The following is a 22,933-nucleotide window of genomic DNA, read 5'->3' as shown; positions in this document are numbered from 1 at the left end:
AAAATCTAATCAAACGACGCCTGTAACAAATATGGCGTCGGTTTACTAAGAGGGTACGGATAAATGAAAACCGATGTACGACGCCTAACGTAGAAAATATAAATATACAAACTCAAACAGTTCGCTTTTTTTTCTTCAATAATTGTCCAGTTGCTTGTTTCAAACGAACGATACAGAAGTTCATTTCTGAGCCGTGACTCCGCTCACTTCACGTTACGGCTAATGTTAGCTTGTCAGAGCTCTGTCCTTGTATGCTCTTTGGTGTAGCGTCACCCAACATGGCGAATATGTGAGGTGAAAGGTTTGTTTGCAGAATCAACAAAATGAGGTACGTTTTCATTTCTGGGAAGCATTCTAACATCCCTTCTACTTTGTTCAATGTAAAAATAACTCCGGCGTCAGACACTTGGTTATGTTAATTTGATTAAAGAATACTGTCAAAAGATAACTCTTGACGTTTATGTAACTAATATCATGTGATTTAAGTGCAGAACAGTGCAATGCGTGCACGGGTGTAACTCATGGTGCTGCCAGGGTTTTTTTTTTTTTAAACTTTATTGGCACTTTATTTGTTAATTAAATGTTCCTGCTCTTACTTTTGACTCCATATAATTTGACAGTTTTTTTTTTGACATTTCTGTTGTCACTTAACTATTCTGAATGAATCAGTGTTCAAGTCATCCATAGGAGTACTGATCAATAAAACTGTTTTTCACAAAAATTTGTGCAAAATCAGGCTTTTCAGTCTCACAACATGTGTTTAAAATGGCTTAAGTGTTCTGGGAGATCTTAACTGTGAGGAAAAAGTAGGCCCGGAGTGTGTAATGTAATGTCCTTCCTATCTGTGTCTGTGCCTCCTTTGATGCAGGGTCCGGCATTGCTGGATAGGGCCCAGGCGAGCTTATTTGCTTTGGCCAATTCTGCTGCTGCTCCTGGTTGGTGCAGCCTTGACAGCTCTGCTGCCCTCTGCTGAGGACCAAGGAGGTGTCGGTGTCCTGGGGGTGTTACGCCGGGCAACATCTCAAAATGAGATACCTGCACAGGGTCACCATGGGGACAACACAGAGGAGGAGCAGAGGTTTACTATCATCATCCAAACATACAACCGCACAGACATTCTTCTCAAACTTCTTAACCATTACCAGGCAGTGCCTCATCTTCAGCGGATTATCATAGTCTGGAACAACATTGGGGAGCAGACGCCCCTGAAGTTATGGAACTCCTTGGGGCCTCATCCGGTCCCTGTGGTGTTCAAGGAGCAGACTAGCAATCAAATGCGCAACAGATTACAACCCTTCCCTGAGATCGATACTGATGGTCAGTATACCTGTCAGCCTGCACATTTTATATGCTTTGAATTATAGCTATTAAGACATATTTACACAGGCCTTTATGGCCAAAATGTTGGATTTTGACATTTTTCTCACTGGAGTTACTTTAATGTTCTTGTCCTTAGTTGTGTTGATGCTGGATGACGACACTCTGGTCAGCGTTCCTGACATCAGTTTTGCTTTCTCTGTCTGGAAGGTAATACGTTTTATTGACAATGGCTTTGAGACAGATTAACACCCTATACATCTAAATTATATTTTGGCTTTACTTGATGATTGGTGCATCAAAATTATGTGGTACTTGGACCATGCACAATGTGACTATATGTTGTTGTTTTTTTGGTTTCACAGCAATTTCAAGACCAGATTGTTGGGTTTGTGCCCCGAAAACACGTCACTACACCAGGGGGAGTGTATAGTTATGGCAGCTTTGAGCTGCAGGATCCAGAAAGAGGAGCAGGTGACAGGTAAATTTCCCTGTTATTTTTCATAATCTTGTAAAGCTTCACATGTACTGCATCATATAATATACTACCATGTTTTGTGTCTTGCTTTGTTTGTTCTTTACACATGAAAGATGGTCTTTTCTACTTTTATCTTGGTCTACTTACTGCAGATTCTCCATGGTGTTAATTGGTGCTGCCTTCTTCCACCGCCGCTACCTCCAGCTCTTCCAAGACCAACCTCAAGAGGTGCATGCGCTGGTGGATGCAACACAAAATTGTGATGACATAGCCATGAACTTTGCTGTAGCACTGTATTTGAGGAAACACTCCATGTCAAGCGGTAGCCCTGCCAGACCCTCTGGGGTCTTTGTCAAACCTGTAGACCTTCGCAACCTGGAAAAGGATGCCAGCAGTGGGTACCAGGGTATGTGGCATCGTCCTGAACACCTTCTTCAGAGATCCCACTGTCTGAACAGGCTGACACAGATCTATGGCTTCATGCCACTCACCTTCTCAAACCTGATGGTCTCCCAATTTGGCTTCCCGAGCTATGCTAACCACAAGAGCAGAGGCTGAAGAACTGTCACATTGCTGACTGTCTTGGATTGAATGAGGACAGACTAAAGTAGCAGTCTGGTAAGTCTGTGTTGGATTGACAGTATAACACATCACTCATCTGGGCTGAGCTGACCTGGTGTAGTGCTTTACAGTTGATATTCTCATATTTGCATGTTGTGTGGCAAGAAAGCATTACTACCTACTGGATATGTTCTTAAAATAAATGCAAACAACCATTTAAACAAATAGTTTTTACTTTTAAAGACAGTGTCACAGTGACAGAATATTTTCATGTTGTGACTACAGTCATGCAAAACAGTAGTGAAATAACAGAGGATGAATTACAGCATTAATGGTTGAGTATTAAATATTTTGCCTATCTGCTTAGTATTTTCATAACTCATGTTTTGCTTTTTTGTATATCACTGATACTACAGCAGTTTCACTGTGGCATCAGCGGGACTATGATGGACTTTCTTCCTTGGGACAATCGCAAGGATTGTTTAAAATATTCTACACGAGACCCAGTTTGATTAGAAATTCATATTTGGAGATAATCTCTATTGTTGCCAAAGCTGATTCTTCTTCAGTTTGTACAACTCTCAGTACATTGTAGTACAATTATTATTAAACCAGCAGGTGCCAGGTCTTGGATCTGCCTTTACAATTTGCCTTTTTACATAACTATGATTTAAAGTACTGCTGCAGTCTTATTGAGTTTCACTTCAGTTAATTATTTAGTCTGTAGAGTGTCACTTCTCATTTAGTCTTTTTCCCTAGAAATTTTGAATACATTTTTGAAGAAGGTATTTTTGAGTAATTTTTGACCAAAAGATTGAAGTCTAATAATAGAATAGAATTATTGCAAGTATTATGTACATAATCAATTTGTACTATGCATGCATGGACAATCTTTTTATTTTTAAGTCTGTAGATATAGCAACTCTTGAAGGGCTGTATTATGTGATGCATTTCAATAAAGTAATTTTTTCTCTAAACCAAATTCATCTATGGATTCATAATTATACAAGAATTAAAATTGATGAGATTGATGATGCTGAATCGGACAGGAATTGAAAAACGTTCAACAGCTTGTCGAAAAAAATCCCTCCTTAGTCATTTCACATGTATAGTCTGGTTTCATTATTTATTAAGTTTGTCCTTTGGATTAAGGTTTGCCTGTACAAAAGTAAACAGATCAGTGACAAAAGATCACTCCTCCAGTCAGGGCGCACAGTATATGACTAAAGCAAGCATTAAGTTGAGTTATTGTTAAAATATTTTTGTGGTTGTCAGGGTCAGATGAAGCAGGTTTGGCATCTCAGAAGCGGCAATTCACATAGGGTTTTCTACATTGCAATGTCTAGAGTGATTTAGCTAACAAAAGAGACTTTGCTAACGTCAGGAGAGCATAAACAACTCCTTGATATGAGTAGTCAGATAAATAATGGTGAGATAAACATCAAACACCCAAGTATCAATGAAGTAAATGATTCCATACAGATGGACATAGCAAAACACTACCTGGATGAAGTTTTAAGTGGAGTAGATTCTGTTCACTAGTAGTTAGAGGTAGAAGTGCCTATTTGTTACACAATAATTGGATAAGTTCTTGTTTTAATAAAGAAGAATTCCTCTTTACAACAATAGAAACACAAAAGAGCAGCAGATGTTATCAGTGCACTTATTAACATCTGGATTGTATCACCAGGTGTCATCACTCAGATCTCTTTATACCAAAAAAATCAGCTTATACTCATTCCTGACCATGGATGAAAAAACTATATTTATTGATAAACAATAACATCCAACTCCATTTCAGTGGATAAAAGTGTCCTTGCGTGTTCTGAGGTAACTGTGGAGAACAGTTCTTGTGAAAAAGAGATCTTAAAGAGTCTTATTGTGGTCTGGGTCCGCCACCACTGATCCCAGGCCCACCTCCTGGTCTGGATCCACCAGCACCTGGAGAACGCATGTCATGCCACAGCTTCACCAGAGGCTCCCTCTTCCTCCAAATCAGTTTGTAACCATATGCCACGTACCATCTGTAGGACAATATATACAGAAATGTTAAGATGTAGTGACAGCAGAACAGGATAGCTACTGCTAGCTACTTTCAAGCCGAATAACATTCATATAATTCATTCAAAGATTTGGACCCTTCTAAGTAGTATAAAAGAGGTACTCTAACTACAACAATAAGTGTAAAAACATCTAATAATAAAACAATTGAATTTAAACATTTTATTTTGGACATTTTCACAGTTGTCTTTAATTGTTTCTGTCGCATTTTGTATTTACGCTTATGTGCATAACTTGACGGAACAAAAAAAGTATATAAAAATGCCAGCCTCGTCTTTTAAATCCAGAAGATAATAGTAAGACTTTGGCACACTCTTCTTAGAAAACACTTGATTTTATATTATTGGCTAGGGTCCATCATTTATAAATTACTTACACTCCAAAGAGGGCTCCACCAAGGTGAGCTGCATGGTCAAACAGCCGCCATCCCAATAGAAGCCCTGCAGAATCTATAGCAACGAGAGCTTTCAGAGCCTAAAGGAGACCAATGACAGGAACCTGATGTTACACAAAACAAACTGCACCAACTCCAGCCATCTCTCTACCATGCATTCATACTTACACATACTTCACTCATTCATACACTGGACTGTATCCGTTTCGTTCATGCACACAGATTAACATCTCTTGCCTGCAGCGAAAACAGACAACAAATGAGAATCAACTCCCTCTTACACTTTTGAGATCACACTTCAGAGGTTTGTATCTACATTACAAGAAAATTATTTTTAAAACCATGCATGGTGCACACCCAAGAGCATGAATGCACACATACACAAACATTGTGTACAACTTTGACATGCTGTGTGTCACTTACATTTCCTGCTGTGAAGGTGAGCATGGGAAGGAAGATTATGCCTAGTTTGGCCTCTGGCACCTTTGTGCAGACTGCGGCTAAGACCGCCATAACTGCACCTGACTATAAATTATATAAAAAAAGACAGGTTAAAAGATTCGGATTATAGGTAGTTGATTTGATTTAAGACTTAACAAGATTTTAGTTATCTTACCGCTCCTAATGTGGGATAAAGCCTCCCACTGACTGTTTTACACATGTAGCTAGCCATGGTGGAAATCACACCTGTAAATACACACAGTGAGGATGAGGTATCATTTTCTTTGTCCAAAATGTATTGCATCCTTTTCGTAATTCCAAGTTTCTGTTTTTTCAGTTGCCCTTTTAGGTCTTAAATAGTAGGTTTTTTATGTGCTGATTCAACACAGGATTTGGATTTAAATGTTATCAAACCCCAAACTTATCCTTTCCTCACCAGCAGATAGATAAACCGCAAGAAACTGCTCCCTCCCTAAGAGAGAGACAATTCCAGAGGAGAATGTCCACAGGACATACATGTTGGCCACCATGTGGATGATGGAGTAGTGACTGAAGGAGGACAGGACCATGGGAAGGCACCGCGTTTCTGGTTGGAGAGAGAAAAATGGACAGAAACCTTAAACATGTGCTTGGAACACAGTGGATAGAAAGTGACCATGGCCTGTGGATCAAGCTGCAATTTTGCTTGTGTTCCAAGAGCATTTTGTTGAGACATTTAACTCCCCTATTGTCCTTGTGTAAGCATTTTTTTACCCCCAAAAACTCACTGGAGGCTGGGTTGGATGTGAAGTACTTAATCATGCTTCTTTGCATTGAAGGGATCCGCCAGCAACACAGGACTACAGCATTTATTGCAATGATACCTGGAAAATATACCAAGGAAAGTTGTTGACTATGAACAAACATCTAATTATATTATAAACAAGCATAAATTTAAAGAAACTAGTAAAGCTACCAGTGACGGTCCTCTGTCCCTCCGTGAGGCTGCTCCAGAAGTCGTCCGCCATGGACATGAGGAGGATGAGCTGTCGTTGGAAGCCTGTCAGCTGGTTCCACCAGTCGTGCCAGTGTGTCATGTCCTGAGAGCCCTTGTAATATATGTAATTACACTGATGATGACAATGACACGCTCAAACATTATCAGGTAAAGGACAGCAGTTCATATCATTAAAACCTCACCTGTAGGAATTTTTCAGACTCTTCTTCATCTTTTGCAGTCTGAACTCTGGACTTCAGCGTCTCATATTGCAGAATGGCAGCTGCACCAAAGGAACAACCTGTAAACTGACATGGAGTCAGACAACAACCAACCCCAGCATACTGTCCCAAACCTTATTACAGCATTCATTTAATTCCTTACCTTAGCTGAAACATGAATCATGAATCAGAATTATTCTAGTAAAAAAAAAGAGAGGACCTACCCCTACTGTGAACATCAGGGGTTTGAAAAGTGTTGGCCTAGGGACTTTGGGACGAGGAGGAGGCCCTGGTGTGCCAGCTTCAGAGGGTGATGCCTTTGTTTCTTGGGTGACATTGCCTTTTTTTGTGTCCGGCCTTTTGGCTTCACGACGGAAGCCGCATCTCTGTTGATTGTAGGGGTTGAGTCTGTGGAAAAACATGCAGACAGATAAGAATTGAATTGAGAGATGGAAGAATAAATACACACCTGTACAGAACACCTGTACAATGTCAAGTGAACCAATACAGCCCTGCAGTAAATACTGTGAAGCTTAACCTTCATAATTTCTTGAGATCGATTCACCTATCAGTTAAAGTGTTTGTTGATGTTTGTAGGATTTCAAAAAATATTTTCAATATCGACTGATCCTGGTACCTGACGTGTTATTTATTTATGTTCAATCTCACACTGCACTACCAAGACTATTTGGTCCTTGAAAATCAATGTCTTAGTTGGATGGGAATGGGTAAATGGCTTCTGAATACAATGCTCCACATATCTGGAACAACTTGCAGAGGATAGTAAAATTAGACAATCTTATCCCTTCATATTACTGTTTTTTAAAATAATTAATCTGTTTATATTTACAGATGATTGCATTTGTATTGTCATCAGGGTATTGTTGAAAGAGAGCTTGCTCTCAATGGCCTACCCTGCATAAATAAAGGTGTAAATGAATGAATTATTTTATCTGAATTACAACTATTTCTTTTTAATTTTTCTGTTTAATTGTTTGGTCTATTAATCAAAAATAGTGGAAAATTGCTGTCACAATGTCCTAAAGCCCAAAGTGACATGTTCAGCTTGTTTTGTCTGACAAGAGTCCAAACCAAAAACATTTTCAATATAACATATTCAATTCAAAACCACATAAACCAAAGAAAAACACCAAATCCTCACAACTGAGAGGCGGGAGCCAATGTATGTATTATATTATGACCAAACCTATTTGTTTTTCTTTGTAATTTAATTCAAGCACCACCTGTGTATGATTTTTAGTGTTTTACTGTGCGTGCTATAAGGCTCAAGATATTAAGCCTCATAACATACTAGCTATCCATTGATTAAACTGTAGCTATTTACGATATGTAGCCTACAAATCCGATGGCAACAACAACAACAACAACAACAACAGGAAAGCATTGCATTTATTTTGCTGCTTGATAAGCCAATTCATTTTGAAAATCGTATGATATGTGTTTTATGTTTAATGAGTCAAATAAGAAGCCGCTGTCAGCCGCACGGATCTCTTTACAATGACAGTTAGGTAATCTCACGCTGGGCTGAGAAGCAAACAAACACATCCTGTCAGTGTTATTATTGTTTAGACAGTTGCTGTGATCTAAACAGCGTCTCGTTGACTCACCTTGAGCTTCGTGAAGTTATGTTTTTGGATGTGGTGAACTCTGTTTTGGCCCATTTCATTAGTGTTCCGCATCCTCTCCACGCCATGTTTCTGATGACCTCCTCTCTCAAGCCCCGCCCACTGCTAGACAGGAGCCAATGCTGCGTTCAAGCACCCCTCTACCAGCTCCGACTTCTGAACATTCACTGAAGAACTTGGGGTGTGACAGTCTTCTTTAGGAAGGTACACTTGTAAAATCTAATTCAATCCAATACAACATCTCTGCTCTAAATTCTACTTGTGGTGGTGGAGTACTGGTAAGATAACGTAAGATAATTGGCATGAAGCAGCTCTCTCTCTCTCTCAGAGATCTTTGACATGCGTGTTATAAAAAAAAGCACGGTCAATCTTGTCCAGCTCTGATCACCCACTTTTGGAGGAATTCATTAATACGTTAATAGAGTGGACAAAATATTGGGAACACTGATTAATATAATGCACCCCAACACACCACCACCACCCACTACTACCTCAATAATAGACATAAAGTTGAAAAATCTTGACAATGTCAACAAAAACTTAAAATGTATCAATCAATCAATCAATCAATCAATCTTAATTTATATAATGCCAAAACACAACAAAAGTAATCTCAAGGCACTTTGCAGGTACAGACCGTACCCTTTAATTTAATTCAAAGAGACCTAACATTGCCCCAAGAGCAAACACTTAGCGACAGTGTCAAAGAAAAACTCCCCAGGCAGGACTAGGCTCTAGGTGGTGTTGCGATCTGAGCTATACTACTTGCTAAATCTTTCTCTATGTGTGAGCTCAGTCCACGTGTTCGTTTTGATGAAAAAATAGGAGAAGAATATTCGGTCTCAACACGCTATTTATTTAACAGTAAATGTATAAAGCATATACAGAGCTCCGGGTCAATTTACTCTCCCTAACATTTAACAGTGTTTCTGTCAGCGTTCGTAAATTTCTGACTTCTCTGTCTCTCCCTGACCCTCTTAAATACAAAAACAGAATGCAAATTGAATGTGCTAGGCGTCGTCTCTTGTCTGTCTGGCTCCATCCTTCATCTTGGCTTCCAGGATGTCTCCTCTCCCTGTGCAATGTCTTTAAGGATTCGTTCTGCATTGTCTTAACAAAAGGTTCAAAGTCAGCTGATCCTGGACGAATACTTAGGGCTATGCTAATACAGTCACCCCCTTCAATCACACCTCCGTGTAACACTGCCTTTGTATTTTTCCACCCATCTCCTGCTGTGCATTCCTCTGACATGATACACACATAATGTTTTCAAACTATAATACATTGTACCACATTATGAAATGAAACAAACAATAAACTAATAATTCCCATTATCTGAAATATGTTAGCTTTGCAATTCATAGCATATATCTACAGTGGGCTGCCTTGACCAGTTGGGGTTGAGGGAGAGGGAGAGAGAGAGAAAAGGAAAGGGAAAGAAGGAGAGGAGGGGGAAATAAATAGGAGAGGGAGAAAGGGAGAAGAGGGAGAGAGGAGAGTGTGGCACAGTGACAGACAATCAATATGTATAAGCTTTATAAAAGCAGAATATATGGCAGGGCTGTTATATTGGATTGCATTAGGTTGCATAGGTGTTAGCCTACCTAATGAATTGGCTGGTGAGTGTATGTGTGGGTAAGGGTCCCTATACAGTTAAAGGGCAGCACATTGCTGTCTTGTGTAAATGTAGACTATTAGAACTACTAAAATTGGTTTCAGCTTCTTAAATATGAAATGTGTGATTTCCTGGTTTATTTGGTCTTCATTGACAGTAAACAGAATATCTTTGGATTATGGACTGTTGATCAGGACAACACATTTGAGGATGTCACCTTAGGCTGTGGGAAACAGTGATTTACTTCCTTGTATACTGAAACACATTTAGCTAGTAAATATTCAGGTTAAAAAATTTAACAAACTCAAATTGTGGAAAAAGCTGAGTGTATTTGAATGCAGCAGAAGGTATAGGCCTATTATTATATTGGTAATATTGGTACTATATGGTAAACACCTCCTCCCTCTGTGCTATGGAGAAACATATTTGTGTTTTCTGTACTTCATTTCCCTCTAGTGGTGTCTTAAAAACCAACACACCTGCATCTGCATGTTGTTAGATCACAAATACATCATGATGGAAAGTAGTACATTTAAAACCATTTTTAAAAAAATCATTCATTAAAGGTAGGGTATGTTATGTTGTTCAGAAGCACTTTTTGTTATACTTGGTGAAATGGTCCTTCTATTATACTTTAGAAAAAAGAACGGAAAAAATCAGACCTCTGTGACAGCCACAGGACTGATAAAACTCTGACCAATCCATGCTCTTCGCCAACCAATCAGGTGCCTTCACGCCCCCCTCTCTCCCTGCCTACTTCACGCGTGCAGTCTTCACCTGTCGCTGTTGCCGGAAAAAACAGCACACTTCTCTGCAGCGTGGCTTGGACAGACTCACTGACGGGAGGGGGAGTAGCGGGGTGGAACTTAGAGGAGGCAGGAGGAGTTGATATTTTCAAATCTTGCTAGCTTTACAACACTACATACTCTAGCTTTAAATTAATTATATTTCTGCATCACAATATTTCAGAGGAAAAATGTTTTCATTTGTTACCATTAAACTTATTTGACATGTAAGATTCTATCCATAATATTTATTTGTAAAAGTATTGTTAACTACGGAAGCTTATTGCATTCATTCAATAAAAAAAAATACAGATCCTGTTTTTCTGAGTAATCTTTTCTAAAATCAGTTTTTCTGAGTAATTTTTTCTGTTTTTCTGAGTAATTTTTTTTAAAATCAGTTTTTCTGAGTAATTATTTCTGTTTTTCTGAGTAATTTTTTTGGATCAGTTTTTCTGAGTAATTTTTTTCCTGTTTTTCTGAGTAATTTTTTTTGGATCAGTTTTTCTGAGTAATTATTTCTGTTTTTCTGAGTAATTTTTTTGGATCAGTTTTTCTGAGTAATTTTTTTCCTGTTTTTCTGAGTAATTTTTTTTGGATCAGTTTTTCTGAGTAATTATTTCTGTTTTTCTGAGTAATTTTTTTTTTCCTGTTTTTCTGAGTAATTTTTTTCCCCCTGTTTTTCTGAGTAATTTTTTCCCCTTGTTTTTCTGAGTAATTTTTTCCCCTGTTTTTTTTAGTAATTTTTTCTCTACTTCGAAATCTCGCGATAACACCTCACTTACAAGTGACTCCTGCAGCTCCTGCTCCTGCTATGACCTGTCTTCAGCTCTCTACTCCACCGGGGTCAATTAAGGTGAGGCAAGTTACACACAGGGTATGATACACATGATTTCAGTTTAGTTAGCCATTAAATAAAGGTTGATTGAATTCCCCTCTAACCCTTTCAGTTCTGTACTGATGCTGATGAAAAAAAACATCTGCTTTTATCTGTAAAATGTCACCATCATCATTGCATGTTGGCTCCAGCTGCTTGACCTAGCAGAACTGCAAAAAAAAATCTTGAGGATACGTCTTGACCGAGTTACATTCAAGAACCAATGACGGAAAAATTCACTTAAGCGGTCATTTTTATCGATCGATCAGCTGTGTTTACACAGAGCGATCAGCTGTGTTTACAGTTTCAGGTGTCATAGTTGGAGTCCGTCTGTCGCACTCTAACCGCTGCTGTTCGGGTGGAGTGGGTGCTGTGTGCTCGCTGTGACTCTGGAGCTGTGTCCCAGCTGCAGCCTGAACTGACACACAGCTTTGGACTAGGATGCTGCGTTAGCTAATGTTAGCTTAGCTCGCCGTCATGCCGTGCTCTGACCTGTCTCCTCTTCATGGAGCGTGTTTGATTACATGTAGGACGATAGAGGGCACCGAGTGCTTTGTTGTGCTCTGTCTTTCAATTCAATGAAACTTTATTGATCGCTCAAATGTTGTGGGAACCACATATATCTATGGTGGTGGGAACTGTGTGCCGTTGTAAAACCTCACCAGAACGAACGGAAAAGAACGGAGTAACGCAGCGTTCGGTAACGGAAACGTTATTAGTTACTGAAAAAAGTAACGGCGTTACTAGGCTAATAACGCGTTACTACCCAACACTGCTCATAGCCTATGAGTCATAGGCTACGATTAGCATATAGCTTAATATTATGACGGCATGTGGGCTCGTTTTATTTGTGCCAAGCCAATAAAATGGAAGAAAGGCGATTCACTTTTGACAAAAGAAACTGTCCGGCATGATGGAAACAAAACTGTTAGCGGCTAACTAAACTGAAATCATGTGTATCATACCCTGTGTGTAACTTGCCTCACCTTAATTGACCCCGGTGGAGTAGAGAGCTGAAGACGGGTCATAGCAGGAGCAGGAGCTGCAGGAGTCACTTACAAGTGAGGTGTTATCGCGAGATTTCGAAGTAGAGAAAAAATTACTCAAAAAAACAGGGAAAAAAATTACTCAGAAAAACAAGGGGAAAAAATTACTCAGAAAAACAAGGGGAAAAAATTACTCAGAAAAACAGGGGGAAAAAAATTACTCAGAAAAACAGGAAAAAAAAAATTACTCAGAAAAACAGGAAAAAAATTACTCAGAAAAACTGATCCAAAAAAATTACTCAGAAAACAGAAATAATTACTCAGAAAAACTGATCCAAAAAAAATTACTCAGAAAAACAGGAAAAAAATTACTCAGAAAAACTGATCCAAAAAAATTACTCAGAAAAACAGAAATAATTACTCAGAAAAACTGATTTTAAAAAAAATTACTCAGAAAAACAGAAAAAATTACTCAGAAAAACTGATTTTAGAAAAAATTACTCAGAAAAACAGGATCTGTATTTTTTTTTATTGACTGAATGCAATAAGCTTCCGTAGTTAACACATTAAACTATCAAATACTATATTAAGTAGTTAAATTAGATGTTTACACATGAATGCATATGTAGTACAAAAAACACAAACACACCACCCTTAAAAGGGCCATTCTCCATAATGACATAATGTAAACATATTTTAGACTTAACAATATATTTTGTTCTATGTGCAATTTTCAATGCAGTTTTACATATTACATATAGTATTACATCGAGTTTTTCTTTTTAGGTTTCGTTAGTTACTGTTAGAAAGCTTATAGGAACGATCAGTTCAGAATTCACTGATCTATGGTAATTTGTGCCAATGTGCCACCTGCTGGCAGACTAATTAATATACGTCATTGGCAACAGAGTGGAGCATTGCAGCATTAGACCAAACAAATCCACACACAGCACACGCACACACCTCAATAAAAAAAAAGGCAACCCCCCCCCAAAAAAAACAACAATACAACAAAACAAAAAAAACTCAGTAGAGTCTCCAGTCCTGTGTCTGAGCTGACACTTAGTGGCAAGTATCAAACATTCAAGCTTACCTAGCCTGCATTTTGGTCCTTCAAGTTGATTGAGGACGCTTACCCCTGACTCACCATGTGGTCAAGAGAAGAACATACAGTTAGGCTAAAGCAGCAGATCTGCCCATCTGTTCGTTTAGAGGACTATGATACAAGCTATGTAAGCTGGAGGAGTCATGCTCCACTACACCCCAGTGTAACACAGCAAATACTTGGATATGAAATAGAGTGGCATGCCAATTTGGAGGGAGCTGCCAAGATGACATCCCTTGCCTCACCATTTGACTGCCAAGCGGTTGCAACGCTCCACAGAATTTCACCTTAGATGAGGGGATTTGCTCTCAGGAGGAAACTATCAACAGCCATGCTCAAACCCATCAATGGCATACAAAGTTCCATAGCGATCACCCTTTATTTACTACAGAGAGCCTGCTAGGGTCCCTCTGCAGTACGTTTCAGAGCTAGACTACATCTGTAGGAAGAAAATTAAGTTGCAGCAGTCTCGGCAAGCATCGCGTGCTGAACTGATTGAACTCAGAGAATTTAAAGAAGAGATGAAAAGGCTGCTGTGATCAGTCCACCACGTTAAATCACTTCATCATCCCAATACCCCCAAGCCCACCTGACCTTAAGATAACTGGAACTGAGCCACCACTTCAAGCACAGCCAAGGGCAAGTCCACCACAGCATCTACCACTTCCACCTCCAGTAGAGGAGCTAGAGGAAGACTTTGATAAAGATCAGCCTGACCCCCCTCCATGACCAGGACCTGGAGAAGCAGAGGCTCTCTCATTCACATAACCAGTATTCAGTATGCCGGAGAAGTTGATGACTGACCTTCAAGTCCAAGCGATAGTCACCTTCATCAGAGGATTTTGTCACCAGCAGCTAGGGCACCTCTTTCACATATCTCAGACTCATCATAGGGAAGTGGAGGGTTTAATCCAGCTTCCCCCTTTAATGCACTAGCTCCATTTGCCCCCCATGTCCAATATACTCCATCTTCTCCCCCATGAGAGACCACCCATGCAAATGCTCTTAAGCCACTGGAGGTTAGTTCTGTAGTCCTTTAGCTATTGCTGAGCTGTCGTATGGAGGACTACTGCCAAGCATTCCTTATATCAGTTAAAGATGGCTCTGACTAATTTATTACCCCCAAATGGCACTGAATTATTCTAATATCATATTTTACCAATATTTGTTTAAATAGATTTTTGAAGTTTACAAACAGGTACAGAACAAGAACACAAACTTTCCCTACACAAACATCAGGGCACCAAAAGACAGACCAATAAATGAATAGAAATAAAGAAAAAAAAGCAAGTGAATACACAAAACCACACAGAGGCAGAAAGTAAATACAAAATACTGCGTCAAGAGTCATCAGGGATAATGTTGAAGTAACGGCCAATTAACAGTGACTGTACCCAGTTATTGTTATTGTTGTTGATTCTTATCTCAATTCTGCTACTCCTTAATCTGACACCATGGGGGCCCTAAACAAGATGTTTGGACCGCCACACCAGACTGCTCTGAACAGGATTGCCAGTGTTATGTATTCTTCAGAAAATCCATTGATGGGACACTGCAGCCTTTGAGAAGTTTGCTCTTCGAGTACCGTAGGTTCTCTTAAGACTCTTGGTCCAGAAGGTGAGGTAGAACTGAAATGTGGAAATCATATAGCCTGTCTGTTGAGTAAGCTACCATCAGAGCAGAGGGCAGTCTTTAGGCTTGCAATGTTTTGTAATCCCAATGCTGTTTATACGCTGTTGGACTTCTCTGAGTGGCTACATTATGAAGCTTGGTGTCATAATTGTAATGGCTATGTTCCCAGTGTTAGAACCAAAGAAAAGTAGGGCCATCAGAAGAAGAGAATCACCGTCATTTTGCACAGCTCTAAGGAGAGCTATAAGCTCCAGTTACTGATAATGTTCCCAAGTTTCAAGAGTAAGATGAAAAGTAAAGAAAAGCCATATTGCCCTTACTTGCGAAAACACTCAGCAGGATCTTAGCCAGCGTTCTGCCATTCAGAAACTGTCGAAAGATCAACTGTCTCACTGGATAAGGACTTGGACAATGCTGGCGTTCTCACCTGTGAGTGTTTGTTTTAGGGAGGAGGAGACTTCTGAGCATAATTTGGCTCTGGGTAAAAACCTCTTGAAAATCTGGATCTTGTCAGAGAAACAAGCTGAGCAAACGTTAGCAGCAGCTTGGCTGTCCCAAGACAGTGTCAGAGAAACTGATTTTTAACCTGGACCTGCTTTATTCACTGTTTTTACCTGTTTTAATCACCAGGTCTGTTTGTTTCGGAGAGGAGTATTTTAATGGGAGACTGATTATTAGTTATTCGGTGTCCAATAACTAATAATTAGTCTCCCATTAAATTACTCCTGAATGATGAACACTGAAGGAATCCTAACCGAGAGAAAATGTTTGTTCAACAATAACTCCCATGATTCCACGCTATTTCATAACATCATCAAACTCCATCTTTTGTTTTTGCTTTAATTAAGAGACCCATAGTGGCAGAAAATTAGATATTGTGCATTTACTGTAGCTGATTTAGACCAAACAAATCCAGAACAACACAGACCCACATCTCAATAAAGAAGACAAAAAAACACATCATTGTCTCATATACTTATGCTTATTATACTTCAGGTATAATAAGCATAACAAGTTTGGGCATAGAACAAGATGCACAATAGAAGGGGGAACAAAAAGAAAGAAAAAACTGTACAGCACACAAATGTGTTGATTTGTGCAAAATATTAGTGAAAATAGAACTGACGACTCATCATACTATTACTATAACTATTACCAAAACAGGTGATAAACACACTAGTTTATTTATATATAAACAAGAGAGAAAGTAGTGAAGGCCTTGCAGGGCTGAGCCGTACTAATGGCACTGGGTGTTGCTATTGGCATCTGGACAAGTTCCACAACTCCTCACAAGCTTGCCAGTGACTCCAGAAATAGGTGAACAAGTTAGAATTTACAGTGAAAAGGCTGCACTGCAGTGTCTGCAGAGTAACTAGGGCTCTCCTCCAATGTAATATCTGCATTTAACTTGCTGAGCTACTTAAGCTTTTTGCACAAAGAAATCCTGTAAGAGAGCTGAAAAAAAAAAAGATGTTCATAGGTAATTAATCTTAACCGCAGCAGTCAGTGCATCCTGTAGGGGCATTATAATATAATCTCACAGCTGCAAGAAAATTATATAGTCTTTGAGAAAAGGAGGGTATTGTGGTTTCAGGGCAAAGACACAATGTACAAATAAAGAGAGAGCAATGTGCCTTTGCCACTGTATAGACCCAAGGACACACTGCCAGGTTAGATGATATGCTATGGGTGCAGGTCTGGGGCAGGAGAGGACAGGTGTGGGATAGGAGGAAGAAGAGGAGGGAAGGGAGGGGGTGACAGTGACAGGACAGATCGTGGTGGGAAGGCCTGAGAGAAGAACAGAAAGAGGGAGGAGAGTAGGTGAAATGAGGGTGAGAATCATTAATATTTGATTGTCAACTGGACTTAACTTCGGTAAAGGCTGCTTGTTATTTGGATTTAGATTTAAGAGCCATAACTGTGAGCTCAGTGCAGCATCCCTGCTATGCAACAACACACTCATTCATTTCTCTATGACTTTCTCTGTGGTGCTGAAATCTGTAGAGGACTTTAGGTTCCTTTTCTGATCAATGCAGTGCATTTTTTCCCAGCAGAGGTGTCCTCTTTCAGCTCCTCTCATCGATTTGCTGTGAACTGACGCCAGCAAGGATTCGCCTGTGTCGGCAACAGGGCAGCATGGCCTCGGTCATGTGACAGGAAATGTATTATTCTAAAAATCAGAACAACTTGTCATTTATGTAGGACACCAATTCATGTTACTGCAATTATGTCCAGCTTGAAAGATGGGTAAATCAGCTCAAAAATTCTGACCCGCACTGCCTTATATTTGTGTTGAGATCGACAAGCGGGTAGGCACATGATACGAAATATAATTTGGCCTTGAGGCTTCTATTTCAGCCCAAAGGCTAGAAACATCTTATACCAACAGCGCAGTCTTTTTATACCATCAGAGGAAACTCTAGCTGTTATCATAGCGTCCCATCAGAGTGCTGACTGGGAGCTTTCTCAGACACTGATCAATGGGCCAGTTAGATAATACCACACTGTGGCTTGATTTCTGTTTGGTCCTTTTTTGTTTTTGAGATTCCATGGTCAGTGTATAGTTTGTGGTATTTTTAGGGCAACTGGTTTACTTTATCAAGCTGTGTGATTTGGACACAGAGTGAGATTTCAGATAAACCCACCACTGCAAAGTCAGTGTGACAGCAACAACCTCTCAGTACACCAATTAATTAAAAAAAAGGTGTTTATGTAAAGGTTAGTTTTTTCTTTGTTTCTGAGGTAAACAAAACAAAACAAAAAAATCATTACAGATTGAGAGGGGCACTTGAATAAATGTGAGAGCAGCACACTCTTATGCACGCACTGTACCTTTGTATTCACACTAACACAATTTGATTACACAACACCAGCCACTTCCTCAAGAGCTTTTTGCTCAATCCCATTACACCAAAAATAAGTAGTACTTATTCACATTTCAGGTTTTATGAGTGATTTATGATTTATGATTTATGATTTATGATTTATGAATCTAGCATTCTAGATCTGGCTTGTAATCATTTATGGTGCCTTGTAAACAATGCATGTCCAATTATGTAGCATAACACAATAATAAAAAACATAATTAAATTAATATGCACAGTGTGTATGTGCAAAGATTTTCTAATTAATTATTTGATGACATGCGTATATAGGCTTTGTTAAACATAAAAAGGAGAAGAGAGCCATGACATTGTTACAGTTTCTAAACTAGAAGTTCAGAGAGCAAATTCAAAGTCAAGCAAAATCTTGGCAGAAAAATAGAACAAGTTTGTCAACATAATCATCAGTACAAACTGTAAGCATAAGGTTTTTCTGCTGTCTTGCAATGACAGTTAAAATGTAGCCTGGTTTGATATTGTGTTTCAGCACAACAGTGAAAGAACAGCTCCTGACAAAAACACTGTACTCCTGCATCAATGCACACCCTGCATCCGCTCACCACTGCAAAACACACACACACACGCACACTAAAGTCCCACCCTCCCTCATTCTTTACCTGAGCCCTCAGTCCACCTTACTCAGAAACTCTTGCAAACACCGAGGCGTAAGCTGCATTCCTTGTCGCCCCCACACGTGTCGAAGGGGTCCCAAACGGAGATCCTTTTGCAATTTATTACTTGAAACAAACAACTTGCCTGCCTGCTGTCGCTGCTCGGCTGTTCCAAGTGAAGAACGTCCAAAGCGCATTCCTCCAGCCTACGTCGGCAGTATCTTTAACTTCTGCACCGCAAGGGGACATGGGTGATAAAAACGCCGGTAAGAAACTTCCACGTGCTTGCAAGTTATGAGCTCATATTATTAAGCGGTGCAGCTATTTTTTGGACGCAGTATTGTTATTTGTGTGGATTCTAAGATCACACAATATATGCGAAACACAACTTTTTTTCTTCTTTTTTTTTGGCACTGTATAAATATTCAGCAGCGCACCGCATGCAATAACAGAGCGATGTCCTGCAAGAGCATTGGGTTGAGTTTGAGTAGTAGGATGCGGATGATACAGTTTATATGCGTTAACCAACCAGAGATCACCATATGCTTCAGTGCTGCAGCGCGATGCTGCTGTTGCTTCATAGCTCAGTCTACCGCCTCGACTTATTTGCTTACCCCGGTGTGAACGTTTATATGGCCCTTATCATATAAAATACAATTTGTGTTTTAGGCCTTCATAATACTGTTTTCATCCGTAATGTTGCGCATAGTAAACGGCTTTACTCTACCTGCTGGAGCTTTCCTCCACTCTATCGGTGCTGTCAGCTGATTTAGACAAAAACTGCTGGCTCTCCACTTTTTTTCGGGGAGATGAAACTGCTGTTCCCTGTGCAACCACGGCGGTGTGGCCTGAAACATCAGCATGCGTGCTGTTGACAAAGCTTTTCAACTCTGCCAGTAATGGGCTGTAAAGGATGATTTAGAGCCAGCCTATTTAGAGCTATAGCATACAGTCTGATGCATGAAAAAACAGATGACTATACTGCTGCCTTAGCTTAAATTATGTTATTCACTCTACTGTGGATGTTCTGCAGGGCGGTTTAAAGATGCATGGGGTTTGGGCAGGCACATTTCCTACTCCAAATATATTTGGATAAGGGGCAGACTGCCCTTGGTTAAGTAGGGTAACCTTCTTTTTCATGGCCAACTTGTCCTGTTTTACATTGAGTTTACAGTAAAGCAAAACCTATAAACGTGAACTGCGCAACTGTGGCAGTGTCAAAGCTATACACTTGACTTTCACCTTTCTTAATCCTACTGTGGAATCTGCAGAGTTTATGGCCTCATTCATTGATCCCAAACAAGGAATGTGAAGTAAGTGTTCACCACCACAAATCTGAAAGGCTTTGCATTTTATCTTATGTATAATAACTATCTGTTATTATTGTTAATATTTCCCACCGCAGCAGGGTTTGTCTCCTTGAATTATTTTTGACTGGTATTAGTGGTCTAATTCATGTAATCTTATTAGACATTATAGGTCTTTTCTTTTATCTCCATTCAGTAGAACTTTTGTATGCCAAATGTGTACATAAAGTATGGAAACTTTCAATAACTAACTCGAAGACAGTAATAACTACACAAAAGTAATAATTAATTCATGTTTGTGAGGAATCTGATTAAAATGTGACATCAAAGTTACATCAGTTATGTTGGACATATAGGAGGCGACTGATATTCTCAATGAAAGGCCGATCCCAGATTGACACATCATATTAATTTGAATCTTATGATTTATAATCCTTTAAACCAGCAGATTGCACTGTTTCTGCTGTCTTTATGTGACTCAGTGTTTGTATTTCTCTGGCTTTTGTATTGATACAGAAGGGTACGGCTCACAGTCTGGAAATCACGTTGTGATGATCTTATTCACTGTAATTTTAGTTTGGAATATACTAAATGATCAGCTGACATGATAAGGACCTGATTTAGTACCAGATCTTGAGGCCTTGTCAAAGATTCGTTTATCTGATGTGCTATTTTCTGTTAATTCAAATTACCACACAGTAAATCTGGGATTGCTTTATATTTCATATTACAAATTCATAGGAATAGTGTTAACAATGTACAGATAGAGGATGGGTATAGAGGTAAATATTAGGCCACAACAGGATAATTTTACCCCGTTGCCTCAAACACATTTATCTATGAGAGCCATTACATTGTGGTTTGGGTCAGCACTGATACTTTAGCTGCCACAACAAAAAAAACTTCATGTTGCACATAAACCGTAAAGCACATTTCAGTCAGTGTTCTAGTGGATGTGGTACCTTATACTGGCCCTGGCATCTCTTGTTTTTTTAAGAAAAGAGGAAAAGCTCTTTAGAAACAAGTACACACACCCGTTTAAGTGCTGCTGTTGATTTGTTTTCAGAATCCTCTGCACCCTCTCATTGCCATCGCCTGTTAAATCCCTTTTTCTCTAGCGTGCACACAGCGGAAATCTCAACCTGATTTCCCTCATACTTGCTAGCTTGACTGTCTCATGATTTCATATGAATTCTACTTATTTTCCTGTCTTTCAGTCCTATACTCACTCTTTTTTCCCCTTCACTAATACAGTATATACATGACAAATCCCCATCACAGTAAATGCTGAGAGCTGCAGTTTTGACACTATGGAATTCATCTGAAGCTTTGCATTGGTAGGTGTAATTTGCTGGGCTGGTTGCTGTTATTTAAACCTGGGATCATGAAGAAGGAACCAAGGGAGACTGTTAGTGGTAGTAGTGAAAATATACATAAAAATATACACATATTTTATCCTGTTGGACTAGACAGCAGGGCCACTGAAAAAAGAAACACAGCAACATCTCCTGTTCCTACAGTGGAAATGAAAAGGCTAGTTGTGTCTTATTACTACTACTATATTTTGGATGCTGATGCATTATCTGTGAGAAGTATCTTCTTGCTGTGGCGTTCGATTAAACCCCTTACCCCAAGTCTGCACACTTGCCATTTTGCACAAGGTATTTGGCAGCTTTACTTCATGCAACTATTAACACGTTTGCAGTGCTGCTGGTTTTAGCAACACGGACCTTGCTTTTGCTTTGCAGAATTTGAGAATGCGTTCTGACATTTCACCAACGACGGTGAGTCGGTACTATTTTAAAACACTGTGTTGTGTTTATTTTACTCTCTTCTACTGATTTGAGTCCTTTACATTGTTCTTCTTTGCATATGCTGTTTTGGCTGTACATTAAAACCAACACTGCTGCAGACACCAATAAATCTTACCGATGTGTAAAATGAATGCTTAAGCTTGGTGTTAAATAAAGGTTACAGTACAGTAGTAATTAAGAGAAGGCATTTTGATGTTGTCAAGCAGTTATTAGTCCTGACCATTTTGTATGTTCCAGTGATTTAGAGTTTTTAATGTATTTTGTCTAATTTTAAGACAGTCCCTACTGGTTTACAATGACCTCAATACAACATTTAATTTAATTTGTTGAGACTTAAAATTGATTGATAATCCAACACCTTGCAGGTTTTCCACACAACAATAACTTCCCTTTGACAAAAACAAAAAAAGACCTAATATTCACTGTGACGGATTATCTATTTCAGGTATATTTTGAGACTACAAATTAATTTCTGCTTTGTGTAGAGGGAAAAGGAAACAACCAAGACATTAATGTTATCTATGAATTCTAGTATTGTGGGATGAAATAAAATCAATGCAATAACACTAGAATGTAATGGTGAATAGTAAAAATTACATTATTCTTATGTTAAGAATTACACTAAGAATGTTTGATATGACTGTAAATCAATGCCGCAGTCAAAAAATCCAGATATCATTACTTTTATACATGAGGTTTTAAACAAGTAAGTGGCTTTTTCATATTTGTAATGATGTGTTTTTCTCATCCAGTATGCCCCACTGTGGGCTGCGCTGCTGTAAACACTGAGTCATCCTCTGACACCCCAGTAATATTACTCTTGTATTAGTTCAAACAACATGTTAACCAAAATATTTAACTTGAATTTCATCTTTATATGTATGATTAGGTAAAACTATTTTTTCACAGTGCTCACAGTGTATTCTGTGTGTAGTTTGTCTGCTTGTTTTAATGCAGTTTTTAAGGCTGTGCCTTGTTGAAAGTCTTATGTTTAAATTTAGTTATGCTGTGCGTTGTTTTATACATAGACCTACTCCTGTGTAATGATATTTGTTCAACACCTGGCTGCACAACATGAAATTTTAATGATCGAGCCATCAAAGCATTTCATGGGTTGAATAGTTTAATGTTTAATAATCTTGAAAAACAGCAGTCTTCCTTCCCTCTGCAGAACCAAAAGACAAGTTGCTAAATTAAAGCAGCTTGTTAAATTAAATAGCAAACATC

General features: G+C 39.0%; 2 protein-coding genes across 4 annotated transcripts; one reads left to right on the top strand and one right to left on the bottom strand.

Moving 5' to 3' along the window:
* Positions 1-188: 188 nt before the first annotated feature.
* On the top strand, positions 189-3,414 carry extl2 (exostosin-like glycosyltransferase 2). 2 transcript variants are annotated; one of them, XM_062428375.1, is made up of 6 exons: positions 189-328; positions 869-1,317; positions 1,457-1,527; positions 1,683-1,798; positions 1,948-2,413; positions 2,776-3,414. In XM_062428375.1, exons 1-5 carry the CDS (start codon positions 324-326, stop codon positions 2,351-2,353), a joined length of 1,047 nt encoding a protein of 348 aa, XP_062284359.1. In that variant the 5' UTR covers positions 189-323; the 3' UTR covers positions 2,354-2,413; positions 2,776-3,414. The 2 variants fall into 2 exon arrangements, with proteins under 2 accessions (XP_062284359.1, XP_062284358.1); XM_062428374.1 differs by having other exon boundaries at positions 2,773-3,405.
* A 49-nt stretch (positions 3,415-3,463) lies between these two features.
* On the bottom strand, positions 3,464-8,173 carry parla (presenilin associated, rhomboid-like a). Of its 2 annotated transcripts, none has more exons than XM_062428370.1 (10): positions 8,078-8,173; positions 6,674-6,857; positions 6,432-6,536; positions 6,208-6,340; positions 6,020-6,115; positions 5,689-5,838; positions 5,428-5,498; positions 5,235-5,336; positions 4,794-4,891; positions 3,464-4,380 (listed from the first exon to the last, which is right to left on the bottom strand). In XM_062428370.1, the coding sequence occupies exons 1-10, from the start codon at positions 8,161-8,163 to the stop codon at positions 4,233-4,235; spliced, it is 1,173 nt and encodes a 390-aa protein (XP_062284354.1). In that variant the 5' UTR covers positions 8,164-8,173; the 3' UTR covers positions 3,464-4,232. The 2 variants fall into 2 exon arrangements, with proteins under 2 accessions (XP_062284354.1, XP_062284355.1); XM_062428371.1 differs by lacking the exon at positions 3,464-4,380 and adding an exon at positions 4,980-5,048 and having other exon boundaries at positions 4,859-4,891.
* Between the last annotated feature and the right edge of the window lie 14,760 nt (positions 8,174-22,933).

This window comes from Scomber scombrus, chromosome 11 (genome assembly GCF_963691925.1).
Source record: "Scomber scombrus chromosome 11, fScoSco1.1, whole genome shotgun sequence".
Classification (NCBI taxonomy): Eukaryota; Metazoa; Chordata; class Actinopteri; order Scombriformes; family Scombridae; genus Scomber; species Scomber scombrus.
The sequence above is the reverse complement of the archived record's forward strand: the minus strand, read 5'-3'. Positions and strand labels throughout refer to the sequence as shown.